Genomic DNA, 21,198 nt, shown 5'->3' with positions numbered 1-21,198 from the left:
CCGGCGATTCAGCTGTATCTAGTCCTTTCTTTGCGGATCTTATATTACTATAAACAATTAAACATTTTTTGTACATTGAATTTTAGTTTATGAATAAACTTATGTCTCCTTATTTCATTTTCCTGATAATGTTTATGGAGAAGTTTACCCAAACAAAACCAATAGGAAAAAGAGCTCTTTGGGAACACCACGCTCATTTTCAGATACAATTTTACACAGGACGTGAATGAACCAGAACACAACATCCCACGGTGGTAGCATTTGGTTACACAATGATCATTGTGGTTATGCTTCTTTATGACGTTTCCACTGATGATATTGATAGAGCTCCGGCCAAGTTATAAATATTGATGGTATAATAAGAAATAAGTTCTATTGGACTGTTTTCTCTCAAAATCGATGCAATTCAATTTGTGAATATCCTTTATTTGTCGTGGTCAGAAACTTGAGAAAATAATAAGTCTTTTTAACTTCTTTTTTTTTTTAAATCTTTTGAAATCCTTATAAATGAAGGATAATATAATTTTCAGGATCACAACAACAATTATATTGCCGTCCCGTTAGTGATCTTGAGTAATTAAAACTGATGATAAACTTTTTTAGATGTTAATTGTAGGAGATGGCCAAATTGTTGTAAACTCCAATTATAATCAAGAGTTACGTTGAAGCATGAAACATAGGTAAAATTAAGGATAAACAAACAAAACAAATATAACTTACAAAATACAAACAGTACAGTCAATACTTCATCTTTGGTCTTCAACTCCTTTTATCACTTAAAATCACACATTACATAATATATAGAATAGAACAATGTATTTCACCATCGACTATGTAGAACCACACGCATGCATAACTCTTATTGTTTTTTTCAACACACAAATTAACAAACTTAGTGAAACCCAGGCTACTTTGTTCATCTGCATCAGTTCTGCCGTCAATCTCTTCTTACTGCAATATTAGAGTTCGGACGCGGACTCAACCTAGATAAACTGTAAAAACAACTATTTTACTTTTATATAATAAAAAAATTATAAATTTAATTATGGAAGTAGTAAAATTAGAAGAATTTAATGGCTACCAATAAAACATAAGTAAAAAAAATCAAAATAATGCTTATATAAAATTACTTACACATCAGACTTAATCAACAGGTATTGAAGAACACTTTAACCTCCTAATCTTCATCTGCAAGTAATATAAAAGAAAAGAAAACATATAAAGTAATGATATATAGCATATCTACCTTAAAAAACTAACAATTTCAGTAAGTATCAGTTAATATTTGTTGTACCACATTTCCTGTCGAACCCAAATGGTCAGGGGGCACTTGAAGCATCTGGAACCTATTTTTTTTTAAAAAAGAATAGATACAACTTAATCCAAGCATGATAAGTTTAATACATTACGCTAAAAATTATGGTCTTAACTCTTAATTCTAAGCATGAATATCTACCCGCATTTACGGCTTTGTTATTGGACTCCCTTCGTAAATTAATTTAGAAAAAAAAAGTTATACCTTATTTATCAACCCTTCCACAAATAAATGTCAATCAAGTATTTGTTTTAATGAAAATGAAGATCCAATTCTACATGCCACTGAAGAGGAAAGAAAAGAATGCTACAAATTAGCTGATGCAGTGCTAGGGACGTTTCAGTTGGCAGTCCATTCTGCTCACTATAGTTATTATAATGGCAATATTCCAAAATTATCTTAGTATAACATCATGATGGTTTTGATATTACTATCTACAAGACTAATTGTAATCTATGAGGCACTCGTACTTTTATTTGCTTTGTGTGTTCGTATTCTATAGTTTCAATGTTTTGATATGTATTATGAAGTATTGAATTCTTATAAAAAAAACAAATCTTTAGGTATACATCATATATACCATGATTCCAAATTCATCACTAAAATATGAACGAAATCATAAACATGTAATTATTATCTATATCCATAATTTATCATAAGAAAGTAAAACAATCCTTCAAAAAAAAAAAAAAAAGAGATAAGCCTTGTCTCTAAAAGCGTCCATGAATATTTCCCAAAATCCTATTGTGAATGAACTCTCTTAGTCAAAAGGTTATAAATGTGATGATTGCTAACAAATACCATGCACTTTCCATCCAAAAGGTTCACTAACTGACACACATCATTGACAAAATGTTCAAATAAAAAAAATTAAACACATACCGTTGCCTGAAATGCATTCCGAATGGTAGAATTGAGATCAATATCCAATGGGATAGCTTCTGATTTCTTCTGAAACTTAATTCCATACAACTTATCTGCATCTATGGTACCAGCAGATAAAGTTTCCAAACAGTGGCAATTGATTACTGACAATTGCAGCAAGGATGGGAAACTCAATCTCCCTGTATAGAAGCTTTTGAGATTTGGTAAAGATTCAAGATTCAAATAAAGAAGCTGCCGAAATATTATCTCGTCTTCATTTGATCCATCCCCCTCCTTAGACACTATCTCTTTAATTGATTCACAGCTTCTTATTTCCATTATTTTGAGCCGAGACAAACTTTTGGCTGTTGAGGATGTGAACAAGTTTTCCAACCCATGGCACTCAAATACAAACAAACACATCAGATTGGGGAAACATATGGGGGATGGTGCCAAGTTTCTTAAAACTGAACAACTGCTTACATCCAAGGTTTCTAGATTTCTGAGAAAAGGCTCAATCAAAGTGTTCTCAAAACCTATGGTTTCAAGCTCTGAAAGGGACTCCAAGCTTAATAATTTCAGCTGTGATAGGAGTGCAGTATCATCCACATTAGGACTTTGAAAGCAGAAAATCTCCTTGAAGGAACTACAAGACACCTCAAGCTTCTCAATATTGGGCACCTGTTGTAGAAATCCATATGCAAATTCATAGGACTCAACGCTGAAGTTCAGCAAAATAAGAGCTTTTAAATTGTGCAAGACGTTTCCTGGAAATTCTCCATGCGGAATCATCTTCAGTTCATTTTCACCGAGTGTCAGGTGCTGCAAATTGGGTGTAAGCTACAAAGAGAAACCAATATAACCAAGCTAAAGCAGGTTAGGGAATTTATAGATCCAGCTCTTCTATATAAAACTGAAATAATGAACTTTCATGCTAAAAGAAGTCTGATAATTAATGACAAATTAACTTATTCAATTACATAGGTGCAAACAAGTCAATTTAAAGGAAAATAAAAGTTTTCTTAAAAACCAAAAAGAAAAAAGAAGATAAACCAGGTTAGCTAGTAATAAGGTGGAAGGGATTTTGATAATGTATGTGTCTAAACAAATTTATTTCTAGTTTAATATTTTTAGATGGTATTGATGAATGAGATCATTAGAAAAGTTGTAGAGGTTCCTACAGAGAAGAAGAAAATGAAAAATATTTTAGATGGTTGGTAGGAGATTGTTTATAAAGATCTGAACATCATTAATACATGATATATGATGAAGTACAATAGGGTACGTGTGTAAGAATCTATAATTGACTGTATTAATGAGCATAAAGCTTAAATGTACGTTGCTGTATGGTGAATGCAACATGTTCCTTTATAAATACATCATGATCAATATTCTAGAGTATGCGTATATTTGACTTGTGTAGAAAAAACAGAGAAAAATGGGAGTTAATACGCATAGAAGATAGAAAATAGAATTACTGTATAAGTGTGATTTTTACAATTTTTTTATTTTATTTTAACATGTACCAATCAAATATCTCCAACACGATTAAGTAGTAAAGAAACTAATGATGGCATTTCAATTCATATAAAAGTAGTAAAGCAATTAAGTTCATTTTGCAGGCACCGGTCCAGATCCTACAGCAAGAACAAACCTGTAAAAGCAATGTACCTTTTCAATACGGATCTGATTTTTAGTATTTGGTTCTACATGTGAAACTGTCTTCAACATGTCACACTGCAAAAAACACTTTAACTCTGGCAAATCACATATCGTCAGTGACGTCACACAGAGGAATGTAAGCTCAAGATTTGTTCCGTTTGGATCTGCATTATCCTCTGCAACAATAGCCATCAATCCCTCACAGTGTTGCACAACTAGATTTTCAAGTTTCACAATATCTTTGGCTACTGTTGCAGGAAACACACTAGTAAGGTTTTCACATTTCTCAACATGTACTTGCTGTAGCAGTTGCATCCTGAGAATTCTATGAGGGTCGTCATTCCAAACTTTCTCCAGATTTGGCAGCCGCTGTAAAACCAATTTCTTGAGAGGAAAAGGGAGGGGGAAGATGGTTGGTCCCATAGTTGTCATTATTCTGTCTTGTCTTGTACAATTCACATCAAATATGGTTTTCACAGAATCGCAGTCTCGAACTTCCAATGTTTCCAATTCAGTTAAGAAAGGAAGTAAATTGAAAGGTAGTACTGCATCTGATAAAAATTGGCAGCCGTCCACAATCAAGGAGTGCAAGTTACAGAAGCACAAATCTGGGATTGTTAGTGAGCCTTGCCATATCTTTTGCAGTGGGTTATCTCTGAGTCTAAGATCTGATACCCGGCGCGCAGACTTTGAAATCTGCACATGCAAAAAAATAGATAAAAATATGAAATTAATTATTTACGAGGGCCAATACCAATTGGGATTTAGAACATAACATCCAAATTTGTTTGTACTAACACTTCAATAAAAAAATTGTAATTTTGCTGGGTTTAGAGAATTTCAGTTCTAGTATTGATCATGACAAACTTGCATGCAATTCAATGATGACCTTGCCTTATTTTATTGAAATTTTTTTGAAATGATTCCATCAGACCATCCCATTTCTTGGTTTTGGCATCTCAATTATTATTAATATTTAGGTTCCTTCCTTCACCCTATTATGTGTGTGCCTTCTAACTATTTTCCGCAACATGTGGAGTGGACGATGTGAACTTGGACACTAAAATTTTCACTTCCTCTTTCTCTGTGCCTTTCTTAACAACCCAAACCATCACAATGTTTCTTAAACCTGTTCATTACTACTAACTAATCAAAATCAGCACCTAAATTTTATTGGTCTACCTGTAACACTTATCATGGCATTCTCTGTCCACAGGAGACAAAACCAAGTTAGTTCTGGGAGAAGTAAATAATGAAAAATAGGAATACAAGGAGATCAAGTAAAGTGTGAAAACTGAAAAGTGTTCTAAGTAGCTGGTTGTGTGCGAACTTCTAAAGAAGACTTTTTTTAAGGCAAGGTGTTCCGTTTTATCATTTATTTTCGTCGCATTATTGGATCTGGTAGGCAGGTGGTGAGGGTAAATGAGAGAAACAAGGTTTAAATAAAATAAAGAAGAAAAAACTCTGTAGTTGACTTGTGGATGTTACTATTAGAGTAGAATATAAATTCTAGAAAACAAAAGAGAAAGGAATCAAAATTTTATTATTCATCTCAAAAGTATTCTTTGCTTCAGGATCAGGATTCACAAAGGTAAATGTCCCTCAGAATTTTCCCTCATTGTCAATAGAGTTGAGTCACAGCTAGGAGAGTGGGGGATCTCAGACTGTTGTGAAGGCTAACTTGGAAAATGATTCAAAGGTTTTAACCGGTGATTTGTCACCACCAACAGAAGTCACTACAATTATCACTACCACTAAAAAGTCTAATAGTGTCATGATCTTCTGCTTTGCAGATGCAGAACCTAGGTATATTAGATAATTGTCGAGGTGGATCAGGCCAAGAAGGGAGGGTGGAGGTGCTGTGGCGGTTAGCTTGTCAATATTATAAATTTTGTGATCATACAAAAATTGTCAATAAATGCTGAGTTTAATCATATTATGAATGAAAGTTTTTACAGTTTTAAACCACCAAAAATTGTATTCAAACTGCAACAAATCACAACAGTCAACATACAGTTAGTCATATTGTTAATTATTACATCAATTTAAAAATATAAGAACCAACATTAAATTTGACAAAATAATAGAGAAGCAAGAAAACATTTTTTCCTAAATTTTATTTTCATTTAAATCTAATTTGATTTGTTTCTAATCTCAATGAAGGCCTGTATATAGGTACTTCACCGCCTAAAGATGGTGGTTATCAATTAACTGATTCCAGAACAGAAGATTCATTCTAACTTTATCATGAGTACACGCAATGATAGTTTTTTATTTTCTCTAGAGATTTCTAGAAGTTTAATTAAGAAATAATTAAAACTATAACTAATCTTTTGAGTGAATTTGTGGTATCCTCTAATCAAAAGTTAGATATTAATTCTTCAGAGGTATAAAAATCTATTTAAAGGATTAATCCTTACTTAATAAATTATTCTTTCATATGCACGAAATTTGAGATCAAACTCTTAATCAGGTAACATCATATTCACTAATCTTTTCCACATAGCATACTTAGAAATCAATCCCAGATTTACTGATTTTCTTAACCATGCATAAAAAAATAAAAAAATACACACATATTTATTGCTTTCAATTTGGGAGTTATTTACAAGGAAAACTATTAAATTCATGAGCTTTCCTTATCAAAAAGTTGGGTATGTGATGATTGCTAACGAATAACATGCACTTTCCATCCGAAAAGGTATCTTATAACAACAATAATAACGCTGAACAAAAAAAGTTGTACACATACCTTTGCTAGAAATGCCTTCCGTATGGTAGACTTGAGATCAATTTCCAATGGCATGACATCTGAGTACCTCTTTAATTGAACTCCTAGCAACTTGTCTGCTTTTAGGGTACCCGGACATAAAGTTTCCATCCCGTGGCATTTGATTACTGACAATTCCTCCAAAGATGGGAAACTTAAACTCCCTTCGTAGAAGCTTCTGAGATCTGGTAAATTTCCAAGTACCAAACAATTGAGCTGCGGAAATGTTATCTCATCCTCATGTGATTCATCCCCCTCCTTAGACACTATCTCTTTAATTGATTCACAAAATTCTATCACCATATTTTGGAGTTGAGCTAAATTTTTGGCTGTTGAGGATGTGAACAAACATAGCAGGCTATTGCAACTTTTTACTTCCAACTTTGTCAGATTGGAGAAAGACATTGTGCATGGTACCAAATTTAGTGACCCAATGGAAACGAGCTCTGGAAGGGACTCCAAGCGTAACACTTTCAGTTGTGATAGGAGAGTAGTATCATCCACATTAGGACTTTGAAGGCAGAAAATCTCCTTGAAGGATCCATCACACACCACAAGCTCCTCTATATTAGGCACCAGTTGTAGAAATCCATGTGGAAATACATCGGACTCAACATGAAAGCACAGAGTTAGAACTTTTAACTTGTTTAAATGGTTCCCCTGAATTTCTCCATGCAAAATCATCTTGAGTTCGTTTTGACCGAGTGTTAGATGTTGTAAGTTGGGTGTAAGCTATGAAGAGAAACCAATAACCAAGCAAACACAGGTTGGTTAGGGCAGTTATAGATCCAGCTCTTTTATATATAATTGAAATAATGAACTACAACGCTAAAAGATGTCTGATAATTGATGACAATTAACTATTTAAAAAATAAAAAAGGTGCACACAAGTCAATTTAAAAGAAAAAAGTTTACTTAAAAACCACATATATATATATATATATATATATATATATATATATATATATATATATATATATATGAACTAGGCTAGATATTAATATGATGGCAAATTTGATAAATGAGATAGGGAGTTTTTGTAGTAGTTCTGTGGAGAAGAAAATAATGAAAAATCTTATATGGTGCTAGGAGATTGTTTATAAAGATTTGAGCAACTTTAACACACGATATATGATAAAGTACAATGACATGAGTAAGAATCAATGAGAATAAAGTCCGAACCTCAATTATTTTTGTTGCATCATGAATGCAATATATACCATTATAGTTGAACTTCGGCAAATCCCATAGCGTCAATGACTTCACACTGGGGAACGTTAGCTCTAGATTTGTTCCTTTTGGATCTGCATTATGCTCTGCAACAATTGCCATCAACCCCTCACAGTGTTTCACAACTAGATTTTCAAGTTTCAGAAGATCTTTGGCTACCGATGTGGGAAACACACTAGCAAGGCGTTTACAATTGTCAACATATACTTCTTGTAAAAGTTGCATCCTTGGAATTCTATGAGGATGTTCATTCCAAACATTCTCCAGATTTGGCAGCTCCGATAAAGTCAATTTCTTAAGGGGAAAAGGGAGGGGGATGCTGGTTGCTCCCATAGTTGTCATTTTTCTGTCTTGGGTTATATACTTCACATCAAATATGGTTTTCACATATTCACAGTTTTCAACTTCCAATTCTTCCAATTTAGGTAATAAAGGAAGTAAATTGAAGGGTAGCACTGCATCGGATAAAAATTGGCAGCCGCCAACAATCAAGGTGCCCAAGTTACTGAAGCACGAGTCTGGGATCGACAGTGAGCCATGCCATATCTTTTGTACTGGGCTATTGCTGAGCCTAATAGATGATCCACTTCGTGCAGACTCCAAAAGCTGCACATGCGTGCAAAAGAATGAATAATAATATGACATGCGTGCAAAAGCTGCACATTAGAATTTTGTTTCATTTTCGTAATATCAAATATTATTGAACTGTTTACTTTCATTAAAAATTGCAATAAAATATGAGAAATGCTAAGAATATACCATCTAACACATTTTTAATACATTATTTCTGATTAGTTAAAATTTATTAAAAATAAAAAATTTTGTGGATCTCACATGATATTTAATGATTTTTTCTAGATTTTGTAATTTTTAATAAATTATAATCAAATTAGAGAATATGTTTTAAAAATGTCTTATGTGTAATTTAAAGATAACATTGTGATAATTGTAGTGCTTACTTATATTTGCACTTTGAATTTTACAACAATTATCTCACTTTCTTTTCACTATTGCTTTGTTTGATACCATTTAGTTAGGATGATTTACCTTCTCTGAGGATTTATTTTTCATGTGGTTAATTTTAGGAATTTCATTAGGTTTTTATTGTGTTTTTTAGAGACTTAGTGGGCCTTGAAAAGGAGCTGAGGAATTGAAAATGAAGATTGCTCACTTAGCAAGTCAATCCAGTCTCTCAACAAGGAAAAGGACGTTAGAGGAAGGACACGTGGAAACTTGTAGGCTAAGCGAGAACTTTTGTAGGCTATGCGAGTAGTATATTCACAAAGCGAGCAAACCTCGTTGTCAAAGAATTCAACTTAATTTTAATTCGCTTGGCCAGCAAATGCAAAAAAGACAAAATAGAAATCCTCCACCTATTTAAGACATTTTTATCATTGGAAGAGAGGAAGCATCAACCTAGGATTGTGTGGATTGTGTGGAGGCTGGAGAGCTCTCACCCACTCCATTTTTCTTCATTTTCTCTTTTTTATTTTTGTATTTTAATGTATCTCATGATAATGAGAGACTAGTATATTTATTGTTGGAGAATTAGTGTACTAAACATACTCTCATGTAATTAGTCCTTATATTTATTTAGTATTAATTTATGTGTTATTGCTTCTTTTCATTTTTTATTGCTTGTGTTTATGGATTGATCACCCATATATACATGTTTTATAGTTTAAAATGACATTGTGAAATACTTTTTAATTAATTAAGATTTGAAAGTAGCTTCTAATGCGTGTTATATCTAAAAAAAGAATAACACTTATTATACTTTTTAATCTTTGTTATTGAATTCAAATGGTTTATCTTGACTTGTTAAGAAATTAGGAGTTAAGTTAATCAATTTAAGCTCTTTCATGTGAGAAATCATGATTAGATACAAAAATCATGATCAGATGGGTCACCCATGAGTAGACTCAACAAGTTTCTGATTTCGGAAGATTGGTTGTTATTATGGCCAAAAATAGTTCACAATGGGATTTGAAGTGAGGTTTATCATATCATTGTGCAGCTATGTTGCGAGACAAGGAGGCTAATTGAGTCCTCAAACCGTTCTTGTGTTGAACTGTTGGAGAGAGGTGGGAAAAAAATATAGTTACTCAAATAAGGAAAGAGACTACAATAACATGAGGGGGATTTATTTGGATGGTATCGTGTTTCCTTTTCTCGTCTTTGGAAGCCTCTAGTTCAGTTTTATGTATATTGATGGTGGCAAAATATTACAGCGAATAATATGAGAGTCTCATTCATGCATATGTTTGCTTGTTTTTATATGTATGACCATACCATATTTTGGCTTTAATTTGTACAAGGAGGGTCACATTTTAGGGACGTTGCAGTTTGGTTGCAGTGAGACTAATCTTTTGTATCTTTTGTCATTGTAGTTGCGCACACCTTGTGCTTCGATCCTGGTCACTTGATTTTAATGAATCTTCTTTTTGCCTCTAAAAAGAAAATTAAACTTACTAACTAAAGCATCTTAAGCCAAAAACAAGCATTTATAATTTCCAATCATGACAGGTAATTTTTTCTATCTATTGAAAGAAGAAACAACGTTCATAAAATTATGAGAATTTGTATTAATTAAAAAAATAAATAAGTACCTTATTTTTAAAATCTTTTTGTATGGTGGCATTCAAGTCACCTTCCCACTGCCATCTCGATTCCTTTTCTCCTTCAAAAGCAAATATATTTTGTAACTTTGGAGCTGTTGTGCGATTCTCGGTTAATGTTTCCATCATGGGGCATCTATTCACTATCAACATTTCCAATGACGGGAATTTAAATTCACAGTTCTTGTAACTGCAAAAACTTGTGAGGTTTCTTAGCCCTTGAAGTTCTATAGTAATCAATTTGCTGAATTCAATTTCCATCACTCTGCCTTCTTTATTTTCATCAATGGTTACTATTTCCTTTACATTATCACAATAAATAACCTTCATGCTCTTAAGTTGAACCAAGCTTCGGGCCGTCGAGGATGCCATTAAAAAATTTAATCCATTACAATAACTTACTTTCAAATTTGTCAAGTAAGCCAATGATACCGAGCGAGGAGCCAAATTTCTCAATTTGTTGCAATCATATAAGCTCAAAAGCTCTAGTCTCTGTAGAACTGGCTCTCGTTCAAATCCTAAATCCCTTATCTTTGAACTCCACAAAACCAATTCCTTCAGCTGTAATACGGTTCCCAAACATGGCACTGATGTCAATTTAAGCAAATGTTGAGAGTCAAAGTGATCCAATTGTAACTTTTCTAGATTTGGCATACTGTACAGAATCAGACGGAGAAGTTCACCACTTTTTACTGAATTCACGCTAAGCTCTTTTAAAGAGTGCATTCGGTACTTCATGGTGTTGGTTGATAACCAATTCTGCGCTTCGTCAAAGTAAATATCCATATACTCCAAGTTGGGGATTACCTAGAGAAAAATGAAACAAAAAATAATTACAGTGAAGAAGGAAGTTACTTTTATATGTATATATCGTATGCTTATCCATGGTCGAGCACCCTCATAACCCTTTCATTTATTTGATTTTTGACTTTTTGGTTTAGTTTTTGTAGTTCCCATTGGATTGCAATGGTTTATGAAAAATATTGATTTGTTTCCATTGGAGTAACAAATATTACTAATAAAAAAGAAATAGAGAGAAAATTAACAAAATATGAGATGTATAATAAATAGCTTGACAGGGATAGAAGAATACAAAAATAATTGTATAAATTATTGTATGAGTTTTTGTATGACTAGACATTTTTTATTTTTTATTGTTGATATTCAATGTAATTATTTAAATAAATACCAATAAAGATTGATAAAAGTGATAATATCTTTAAAAAAATTATTATTTAAAAAATGTCTTTGACTTTTTAAATTATGTTTGATAAGCAAATTTATTTTAGTAACTTGATAATATTGTTTGAGATATTACTCTCTTTGTCCAATTATAACTCTCATCCTATGTTATTTTACAAACCAAAAAAATAAATAAATAAATAAAAGAAAATAATAATTTTATAAAATTAATTTTATCATTATTAATTTAGTTTTTGTTTTTTAGCTCATATCATTAATATTATAAAAAATATAAGTAAAAAAAATAATTAAGATTACATTGAAAAACTAAAATGATAATTATTTTAGGATGTTTTTTTTCTTTTTATATGATGATTATTATGGAACGAAGTGAGTAATATTTTTTTAAAATATTAACTTCTAATTTCTTTTATATATATATATATTATTCTCTTTTTTATTTTTAAAATATTTATTAATTTATTAATTTTATTTTTACATTAGATAGGTTTTATTATTTTTTTTGTTTCTCTTAACAATATGATTTTATTTTATTTTCTATTATTATTGGATATATATTTTTACATTATACTATTTACTTTAATTTATTTACTATATATATATATATATATATATATATATATATATATATATATATATATTAATCTTGTTATATAGATGAGAAGTATAAATTATTTTTTCTATATTTTTTAATATTTATTATAGTGTAGTGTTTATTTTTATGATTACATTGTTATTTTAAAATATACACTAATCAACATAATGAAATATGACAATGTAGTTAAGTTATGTAATGTTTATTTTATTTTAAATTTGATTAAAAATATAGTAAGATATAATATAACATTACTAGTAGAATCAAAACACAATACGAATAAAATTAAAACTAAAATCCAATCAAAAATTATTTATTGAAAAGTTAGAAAAAAAATTTAAACTAATAAAAAAAAGTTTAATGTATATGAACTAATAATATAAAATAAGTTTACATCATCATCCAATCATCCAACCATAGATCATTGTTTAAATTATTTTAAAAACTAACAAACATACCACAATTATGATTAAATGAACATGTAATTTTTTCTCACTCCATTTCACATTTTCTCTATAAAAAAAAATTAGAAACTAACTCAAATGATGATCTTCATATGCAAGACATGGTACAAGAAGATTGAGCATTTTGTTTTATCTTGATATCAATGACTGTAATGGAATATATTCCTTACCTTTTCAGCTGAGAAAACTGGTTTTACTTCTTCGTTTGTGGTTTCACTGGTTTCTATTGGGAATGTTTTAAGCTTCTCACAACGGCCCATTGTCAACTTCTTCAATCTTGGACATTCTATAAAATGCTTCCCCTTGTAGAAACGCTTGAGGTTTGATAGGCTATATAATTTCATGTTGGTTAGTTCAGGAAACATTAATGTTTCATTGTTTGTTTCTGATTCATCTTCAACGATCTCTAGCATTCCCTCACAGCTCATCACCGACATGGATTCAAGCTTTCGAACATCTTTGGCCACAGATGCTGGAAAGACATTCCTCAGTTTATCACAGTTATCAACCTCTATACTCCGCAGTCTTTTGAAGTTAAGAATTCCTCCTGGATCTGTGCTCCACACTAGCTTCAAGTTTGGGAGTCTCCATACATCAATAAGCTGCAAATTTGTGTCTATCGCAGAAGATACATCTACTTGCTGAGAATCTTTGATTTCAAAAATCACTTCTACTGACTCACAATCATAAACCTTCAAGCTGTTCAAACTTGCAAACCATCCTTCCATGTGACTCGGAAAAATCTTATCTATTTTTTTGCACCCATATATGTGCACAGAAATGAGACTAGAAAAGGAATCTGCACTCATCACTTCAGCATGCCATATGTCTGTTAACATATTCATTTCACTGAGGTCGATTTCTTCCAACTTAGGAAAGACGCAGACCTGCACTTTGATGCAAACAAGCCATTATTTGGCAACGAAACTCAACAGAAATGCACATGAATGAGTGTGATGAAGAAATGTACATATTTACATAACATTCAGTCAACTATAAAAATTTACTTATTCACACCTATACACACCTTTTTGTCTGCACTATTTCCTTCAGTCTCAAAAATCTTCTCCATCAACCGACATTTACTTACGAAGAGTCCTTTCAGTTTCTTCAAACCACTAGCCACAGACAATGAACATAAATATCTCAAATTATCACAACCTTCCACAACTAATTTTACTAAGCTTTGAAAGCAGAAACTTGACAGTGGTTGGTCACTCCATATCTTATGGATTCTGACTGAGGATAAATTCAAGCTCTCTAAGTTTGGAATTTCAACCTGCAAGCAAGCACGTATACAGTTAATATAATTATAACAACTTTCAAAAAAACTGATGACAAATTAATTAAAATTGAAGGAAAAGTATGCAATATCATATACCAGTTCACCAAAGAGAGGGGCAGCCATGCCACTACGTTCATCTTGTGCAATAGTAATTTCTTTCTCATCCCTCTCTACTGTTTGTGCTTCTGTCAGTTGAGATTCAGAAGGTCCCTCTACTCTGTAATTATAAAAACTAGTAAATGATGGCAACCGCTTCAGTGTCAAAGAGTGCAACTTAAGAAGCTCAACCTTGTCAGGATTTACTAGTATTTCAAAGATCTCCTTTAAAGAACCACAATCAGAAACATCAATTGTTTCGAGACTAGAAACAAATTTATCCTTGTAAAAGGAGAAGAGATTCTTCAAACAGGTACACCGTATGACCTTGATGGTTTTTAATTTGGCAAATGAGTCAACTGTAACTGGACTGCGACATATCATTTCTATGTTCGTCAGTTTGTTGAGACATAGAGATTCCAAATTGGGAAAAACATCTCGAGAATGAGACAAATCCATTGAGTTGATATATTTGATGCCATCGTTATTTGTGATAGATAAGTGTTTCAGACAGGGAAATCCATCCAAATTCAACTCATCAATGACATTTTGAACACCACTTAGCTCTCCCAACAACAAATTTTCAACTCTTTTAAACAATAATTTCATCCCTGTCTGGGAATGAATATTGTCAGTTCTGTCCTTCAGCTGCAACGCCAAAGATCTGAATGCTTCGTACTTATTAGGCATCCTGAAATCTCCAACTAAAAGCGTCTCAAAGCCTCCAATCACGATCTTGTAATCATTTAACTTGTCAAAGAACAAGTCCTTCGGCAAAACTTCAGCACATGGGATGCATAAGTCCACCACTTTCAATTGATGCAAATGCTTTAGCTCAGGAAGAAATGAAAATCGACTTCGGTTTGTCTCTCCTTCTGTCAATTTTTTGATCAAGCTCTTTCTAATATACAACTCTTCTAAAGAAATTAGCCTCGATATAAGATTACGTGGAATCATCTCCACTCTGGAACAATTGCTGATGTCAAGTAGTTGCAACTTATCTAAGCAACATAACTCAGCTGGCAATTTTTTAAGTTGAGATCCAGAAAAACTGAGAATTCTTAATTTTTTCAGCTCTCCTATGAAGGATAAGTTGCCATCTAAAATGCATCGCTCCAAACAAAGTAATCTGAGGTTTGATAGGCATTGGATTGAAGGTGGTAAGCTTTCTAGATGAATACCAGTCAATATTAATACTCTGAGTTTTTTCATTTCATTAAAAAAACTCTCAGGTATTTTTACAGATGGATCATCGCTGTTAATTTGGAAAAATTTAAGTTGAGGACAATTTATAACATTAGGAAGCTCATCAATGATATCACTGTTGCATATAGAAATAGAAGTGCACCTCTCGAGTTCAGGCCAATCATCAAGTTTGCCATTTCTCAAAGTAAAAACATTTTTCTCCTTGTGTGCTATAGATAAAGCAGCATCTCGAACCATGTCATGCATATTGAAATGAATGCTGGAACTTTCGTCCAACATCACCAAACCCGAGTGTTTAAGCTTTTGAATCCATATATTTATTTTGTCCCGAGCTTCCCTAAGCGAGTAGACCCCTTCAAGTATACCCAAACCAAAGCAATACTTCACCAAGTCCATAATTAGGGGTTGATGACCCATTTGAGCACAAAGTAAGAAAATGGACTTGAGCTCCTCATTTTCTAGATGGTCGTAACTCATTTTTACTGAAATCTCCATAGAGTATTGTGCTCCCACCAGTTCTTGCCTTTTGAGTTTATCTAGCGTAGCTTCCCACACTGACTCGCTCTTGTTTCTTAATGCCCTTCCAACTGTAACAATAGCCATGGGTATCCCTGCACAGTACTTCCTAACAATTTCTTGTTTAGAGTGGGACATTTGATCAGGTATTCCAGTCACCTTCTTTAACAACCTCATAGCTTCCGCTTCTTCTAATTCCTTTACCCCGAAAATTGACTTAACAGCCATCTTCTCAGACAATACAGTTGTATCCCTTGAAGTTAGCAGAATTTTGCACCCCTTATAATCATCATGAGATTTTTCTTTATTAGTGCCGGACATTTCATCTGGTTTTCTAGCCCCCTTCATTTTTAGACCATTCATGTCATCATCAAGTGGAATGCCTAACTTATTCAAGTCTAATCTGTCCCAAAGGTCATCCAAGATTATAAGGGTATTCTCCTTCTCTTGCTTTAGCCTCCTCCTTAGAGAATCAGCTCTCACATTCTCACCTTCCCCTTCCAATGTCAATCCTAACACGTAAGCAATATCTTCCTGGATTTTTTTTACATTGGGATTGGCTGTTATTTCTGAAAAAGCCACCACATTAAACAGTTTCTTGACTTGAGCACTGCCAGCAATTGCTTTGATTAAAGTGCTCTTACCCACCCCACCTGGGCCATGCACTCCAATCATTTTCACAGTGGGATCTTCAAGTTTTTCCATTATGTCTTCCATTATGGATTTTCTAGAATCAAATTCCATAAGATCAGTATTAGACAAAATGGCATCATTAAATGTTACGTTTCCCCGAAAAGCAATTTCATCAGGCTTGGGGCAACCATCGATTAGCTTTTTACCCTCCACTGCCTTCTTCTTTGCTAGTCTGCCTAGTCTATACCTAAAGTAAGGAAATAAACAATTGGTTAACCCTGCCTTTCTGTGGCCTTCATCATTCTTATAGTTCTCCACTTCTGTCTTAAATTCACCCACTTTCCGTGACCATTCTCTAGCCTTAACATGAATGTTGTGTCCATTTTTGACAGCTCTATTACATTGATGATCTACCCTTTCTTTATCAAGTTCAAGCTGTTCAACACACTCGTATAGTTCACCAACGTTTTGCCTGTAACGGATGTAATCCACATGCTTTTTAACCAGATCCAACACAGAATTAGTTACCGGCTCTATTAGTGCGGACGACACAGCATCCATGCTTTGAGCTTGATTTTGTTGTACTAGGTACAACTACATCTCTTTTCCAACAAAATGAAGAGTGGAAACATATCAGCCAAGAACTAATTAGGAAAGTAAATTATATTTGACCAATCAAAAATCCAAGTACATTTGCTGAAACCCAATCAAGCAACCATGTGTTAAAAATTATAGAGGCATTAAAATCAATTAAAATAACTTGATAAATACACATGTAATTTATTTTTATATAGGCTTAAAAAAATTTATCCTATTTATTTTTTAAGATAATTCCTTATTCAAAATAAAAAATACATTAAATTATTAAGATATTTTTTATTGGTAGAAATAAAAAAATACTATTTGAATTTTACAATAACTCATTTATCAATTTATCATCTTTAATCAACAGAACTAGATTAATAAGATAATATTAAAGGTGAAATTAAAGAGTTAAAATACGTATATTTAATAAGTAGACAAAAAACACCAATTATATATGATTTAAATAATTTTTTCATGTCATATATTAAATAAGTTTTTTATACTTGAAAAATAAATATTAGATAGTAATATGAAGTTGAAAAATAAATATTAGATACTTGAAAAACACCAATTTAGATTACCATTTACCAACTAAAAATTTATTTTTGTCAAATGAAATTGAATTTTTTTTTCAGGTACTTAGTTGAAAAAATAAATATTAGATAGTAATATGAAGATATAAAAACTTAATTAAAAAAATATAATAAAGATATCAAGTTTGAATGTAAAACATTAATTATATATTATTTAAATAAGTTTTTCATGTCATATATTAAATAAGTTTTCATACTTGAAAAATAAATCATTTTTATTTAGATTATCACCTAAAAATTTATTTTTTGTCAAATACTCATATTATCATTTAACGAAAAATGACTAATGACAGGTAGTAAAATAAAATTGAAATTTTTTTTAGGTACGTAGTTGAAAAAATAAATATTAGGTAATAATATGAAGATATGAAAAACTTAATCAAAAAAACATAATAAAGATATCAAGTTTGAATGTATATTTTGGAGTAGAAAAGAATTTAGCTTTTATTTCCACAAACACCAGCAAACTGATAAATTCTAACAAAATAAAACTTGGGAGGCGATTGCTATTTACCCTCTTCCCTTCTTGCTAATACACTCCCCACTGACACAAAGGATGTTCGTTGTAATTTGTAAAGCATTTAGTTAAATAATGAAAGTATATATCACTACTCATTTAAAAGCAATTAAAACATCACAAGTAATATGGTAGATAATCATTTAAATAGATTTAAAATAAACTCTAATACCATATTAAAATATAATTTGAATTTAACTCAATTTCAAAAATTAATTTTTATAGAGAGAGTTATTCTTCACTTATATAATCTATTTTGATATTATCTCCTATCAATCCGGCCAAGAAGATTTTTTCCAATATTAAGGATCTTACCTTAGTTGTGACACAAATTAAGGAAGTGCAAAGCTCTTATTCTTCACCATCAACTACTCCATTGTTCTATTTCTCTCCTCTTTACTTTATATGCGCTTGTCCGGATCACCCTTACATTTTTCCCTTTCTGATATTCCTCTCGTTTAGAAGCTGCTGTCTTTTAAAGCTTATCATTGGATGAAATGCATTTTGTCAATGTTTTGTTAAAGAGCTTATTCCAAATGGTAAGCATTAAACTGAATGTGAGAAAAGAGCAAATGTTAATTAAGGAAGAAAGCTGAGATTTGTTGGCATGCTAAACATGATTTAAGGATATGGATGGCATGCTACTAGTTTGAAGAAAACCAATACCGAGTAAAGAAGCAAAGAATACTGAGACCATCACGAAAGTAACGAGGAAATATAAACAAAAGTGATCCTTCCTGTGTTGACTGTTTGTGATCCTGTATAGATAATAATTTTAAGGTCAGGCTTAAATATGCTTGTGGTGCATGTACCTTCGCCCTTTTTTAATTATTGGTTCTTATAAAAAAAATTAATTTTTAGTTTTATTAAATTTGTGTGTTTTTTTTTTAATTTTGTTACTTGTAAGATTTTTGTTTATTTATATGCTCTATAAGTATGTGTGTTTTTAATCTTATTCCTCGTATGGACAAATTTATATAGCTATAAATAAAAAATTAAAATTTTAAAGGATTAAAATTAAAAAGACAAAAACTTACGAAAAATAAACAACATTTTTATAGGAATCAAAATTAAATTGGCACAAATTCGGAGGAACCTACTAAAGTGAAACAAAAAACTTACAGGGATCAAAATTAAAAACAAAATATGAATTTTTACAACATTTAAAACATATTTAAACCTTAATAATGTGTTTAGTTGTTTGGAAAAAAATATAGAAGATAAATGAAAAAAATATTTGAATTAAAGTAGAGAAAAAAAATGAGAACCACATATAATTTTAAAATTTTCTTCCTTTTTTTTCTTTTTTTCACAACCAAACACAATAAGTTTAACTTTGGACATGTTTGGATAACTTTCTTCATAAATATTTTTAAAGGAAAAAATCAACTCTAGATAAAATTACTTTATGCATAAAAAAATTTATAAAGTTTTTTCATAGTAACTTCTTTAGAAACATAAATTTTTAAATGATGTAAGTAAAAGTTTAAAGGCAAATTTTAGTTTATGGATAAATTTATTTATTTTTGGAAAATTTATTGTAGTTTGTGATTGGATGTAACTGTTCATATTTTTTCCTCAGAGTTCTTTACAAACGAAGGTTTATTCCCTTGTATCTCAATTGTTATTTTATCTTCATTGTATTATTAATAGGTGATTATCTATATATTCTAACGAACTACAAATAACATTATTTTTATAAAAAGTATAGGGATTAAATAAAAAAAATTGATTTAATATAAATTGATTATTTTTTTAGAGAAAATATATTTAATTTATATTGAAAGAAAAATATTGTAATTAATTATTAATATCATTTTACTGACGACAAAAATTAAACTGAATCTACAAAAAATAATCTAATGAAATAGGCAGAAGATAAGAAAACCTACTTGTATAATGAAGTATGCATAAGTACTTATTCTATATATTGGACAATGAATTCAGTAAAAGAAGTGTTAAGGAGCTTACAAATGGTGGCTTAAACTATGATATATATTTATTTTTTTCTTTAACTTTCTAATATTTGTAAAGCCATAAAGTTGAAATTGGATCCGGAAATGCACTTCGTTTTTTTTCTGAGTGTAATTTCTTACAATCTTAAACAAATTAAAAATGACCGATATAAGCTATAAATAAACGAACAAACCTTTGGTTCTTCGAATTGGATGATCAAAACTCGAATATTATTCCAAACAGTAAGGAATAAACTGAATGTGATGAAAGCTAAGGAGAAAATGCTAAGGAAGAAAGCTGAGATATATGTGTTGATATTGGTAAGCTAAACTTAATTTTTGAGGATATGGCTATGGTGTACTACTAGTCTTGAGAAAACCAACAACGACTAAAAAAGTAAAAGTAAGAGAATACTGAGAGCATGCATAAGGACGAAATAAGTGGGGAAGTGGGTTCATATAATGGGGAACAAAAGTGGTCCTCACTTTATTCTTTTTCGGTTCTAAAGATATCTTCATTTTATAAATGAATGATTCATCCCTAGCTATCTCAATTATTGTTATCTTAACTTTATTGCATTACTGATTGGTGATGAAAATATATATCTAGATTGCAGTAAAAAAATTATCTACATTGTGAAACACGTTGCCACCTCCAGCAGAATTGAAGCAAGAAGTACTTTTTCTTTTTTAATCAAATTATCGAAATTATAAATAAAATTGTATATATTGAGTGTTTTTTCAGGTTGTGATGTCCTTCACTTTGACCTTTTCTGGTCCTGAATCGGAACGAAGTTACAGACCGGGTTCTGAGAACGAAAGTTGTATAATTCTATATAATTAAAAAGAAAAAAAATGATACTTCCTTTATTCTGTTTATCTATCTCTTGCCTTAAATCTGTATGAATCACTAATATAGAGAAGTATATTTGGGATGCTTGTGGCTGTGAAGCAACTTCTTTGTTGCTTTTAAAAAAAACATATTTTATGTGCTTTTATTGGATCCATCACAATTTCTGTGATATCCAAACACACACACAATAACACACACAATTGGGATATGCATGTATTCAAAATAATTTTAATCACAA

General features: G+C 31.3%; 1 protein-coding gene across 5 annotated transcripts; it reads right to left on the bottom strand.

Moving 5' to 3' along the window:
* Positions 1–662: 662 nt before the first annotated feature.
* Positions 663–20,499, bottom strand: LOC114390227. 5 transcript variants are annotated; one of them, XR_003661852.1, is made up of 13 exons: positions 20,302–20,499; positions 18,468–18,910; positions 14,103–17,059; positions 13,749–14,000; positions 12,892–13,608; positions 10,451–11,266; positions 7,794–8,447; positions 6,594–7,343; positions 3,851–4,537; positions 2,198–3,019; positions 1,295–1,346; positions 1,135–1,188; positions 663–992 (listed from the first exon to the last, which is right to left on the bottom strand). XR_003661852.1 is itself a non-coding variant. In XM_028350929.1 (13 exons), exons 4-12 carry the CDS (start codon positions 17,016–17,018, stop codon positions 1,144–1,146), a joined length of 7,659 nt encoding a protein of 2,552 aa, XP_028206730.1. In that variant the 5' UTR covers positions 17,019–17,059; positions 18,468–18,703; positions 18,819–18,910; positions 20,302–20,499; the 3' UTR covers positions 663–992; positions 1,135–1,143. The 5 variants fall into 5 exon arrangements, 4 of the variants coding, with proteins under 4 accessions (XP_028206730.1, XP_028206731.1, XP_028206732.1 ...); XM_028350929.1 differs by lacking the exon at positions 1,295–1,346 and having other exon boundaries at positions 18,468–18,703; positions 18,819–18,910; XM_028350930.1 differs by lacking the exon at positions 1,295–1,346 and having other exon boundaries at positions 18,468–18,633; positions 18,819–18,910.
* Positions 20,500–21,198: the final 699 nt, after the last annotated feature.

The sequence above is a fragment of the Glycine soja genome, chromosome 16 (assembly GCF_004193775.1).
Source record: "Glycine soja cultivar W05 chromosome 16, ASM419377v2, whole genome shotgun sequence".
NCBI lineage: Eukaryota > Viridiplantae > Streptophyta > Magnoliopsida > Fabales > Fabaceae > Glycine > Glycine soja.
Note: the sequence above shows the minus strand (reverse complement) of the source record. Positions and strands in the feature narration are given on the sequence as shown.

Excerpts from the sequence above, each read along its gene's own strand:
- LOC114390227 (XM_028350929.1), bottom strand. The coding sequence starts at position 17,018 with ATGGATGCTGTGTCGTCCGCACTAATAGAGCCGGTAACTAATTCTGTG. Across the intron at positions 3,020-3,850 it reads ATCAGATCCGTATTGAAAAG|CTTACACCCAATTTGCAGCA; the intron begins GTACATTGCTTT and ends TTCTCTTTGTAG. Across the intron at positions 1,189-2,197 it reads GGAATGCATTTCAGGCAACG|ATGAAGATTAGGAGGTTAAA; the intron begins GTATGTGTTTAA and ends TATTACTTGCAG.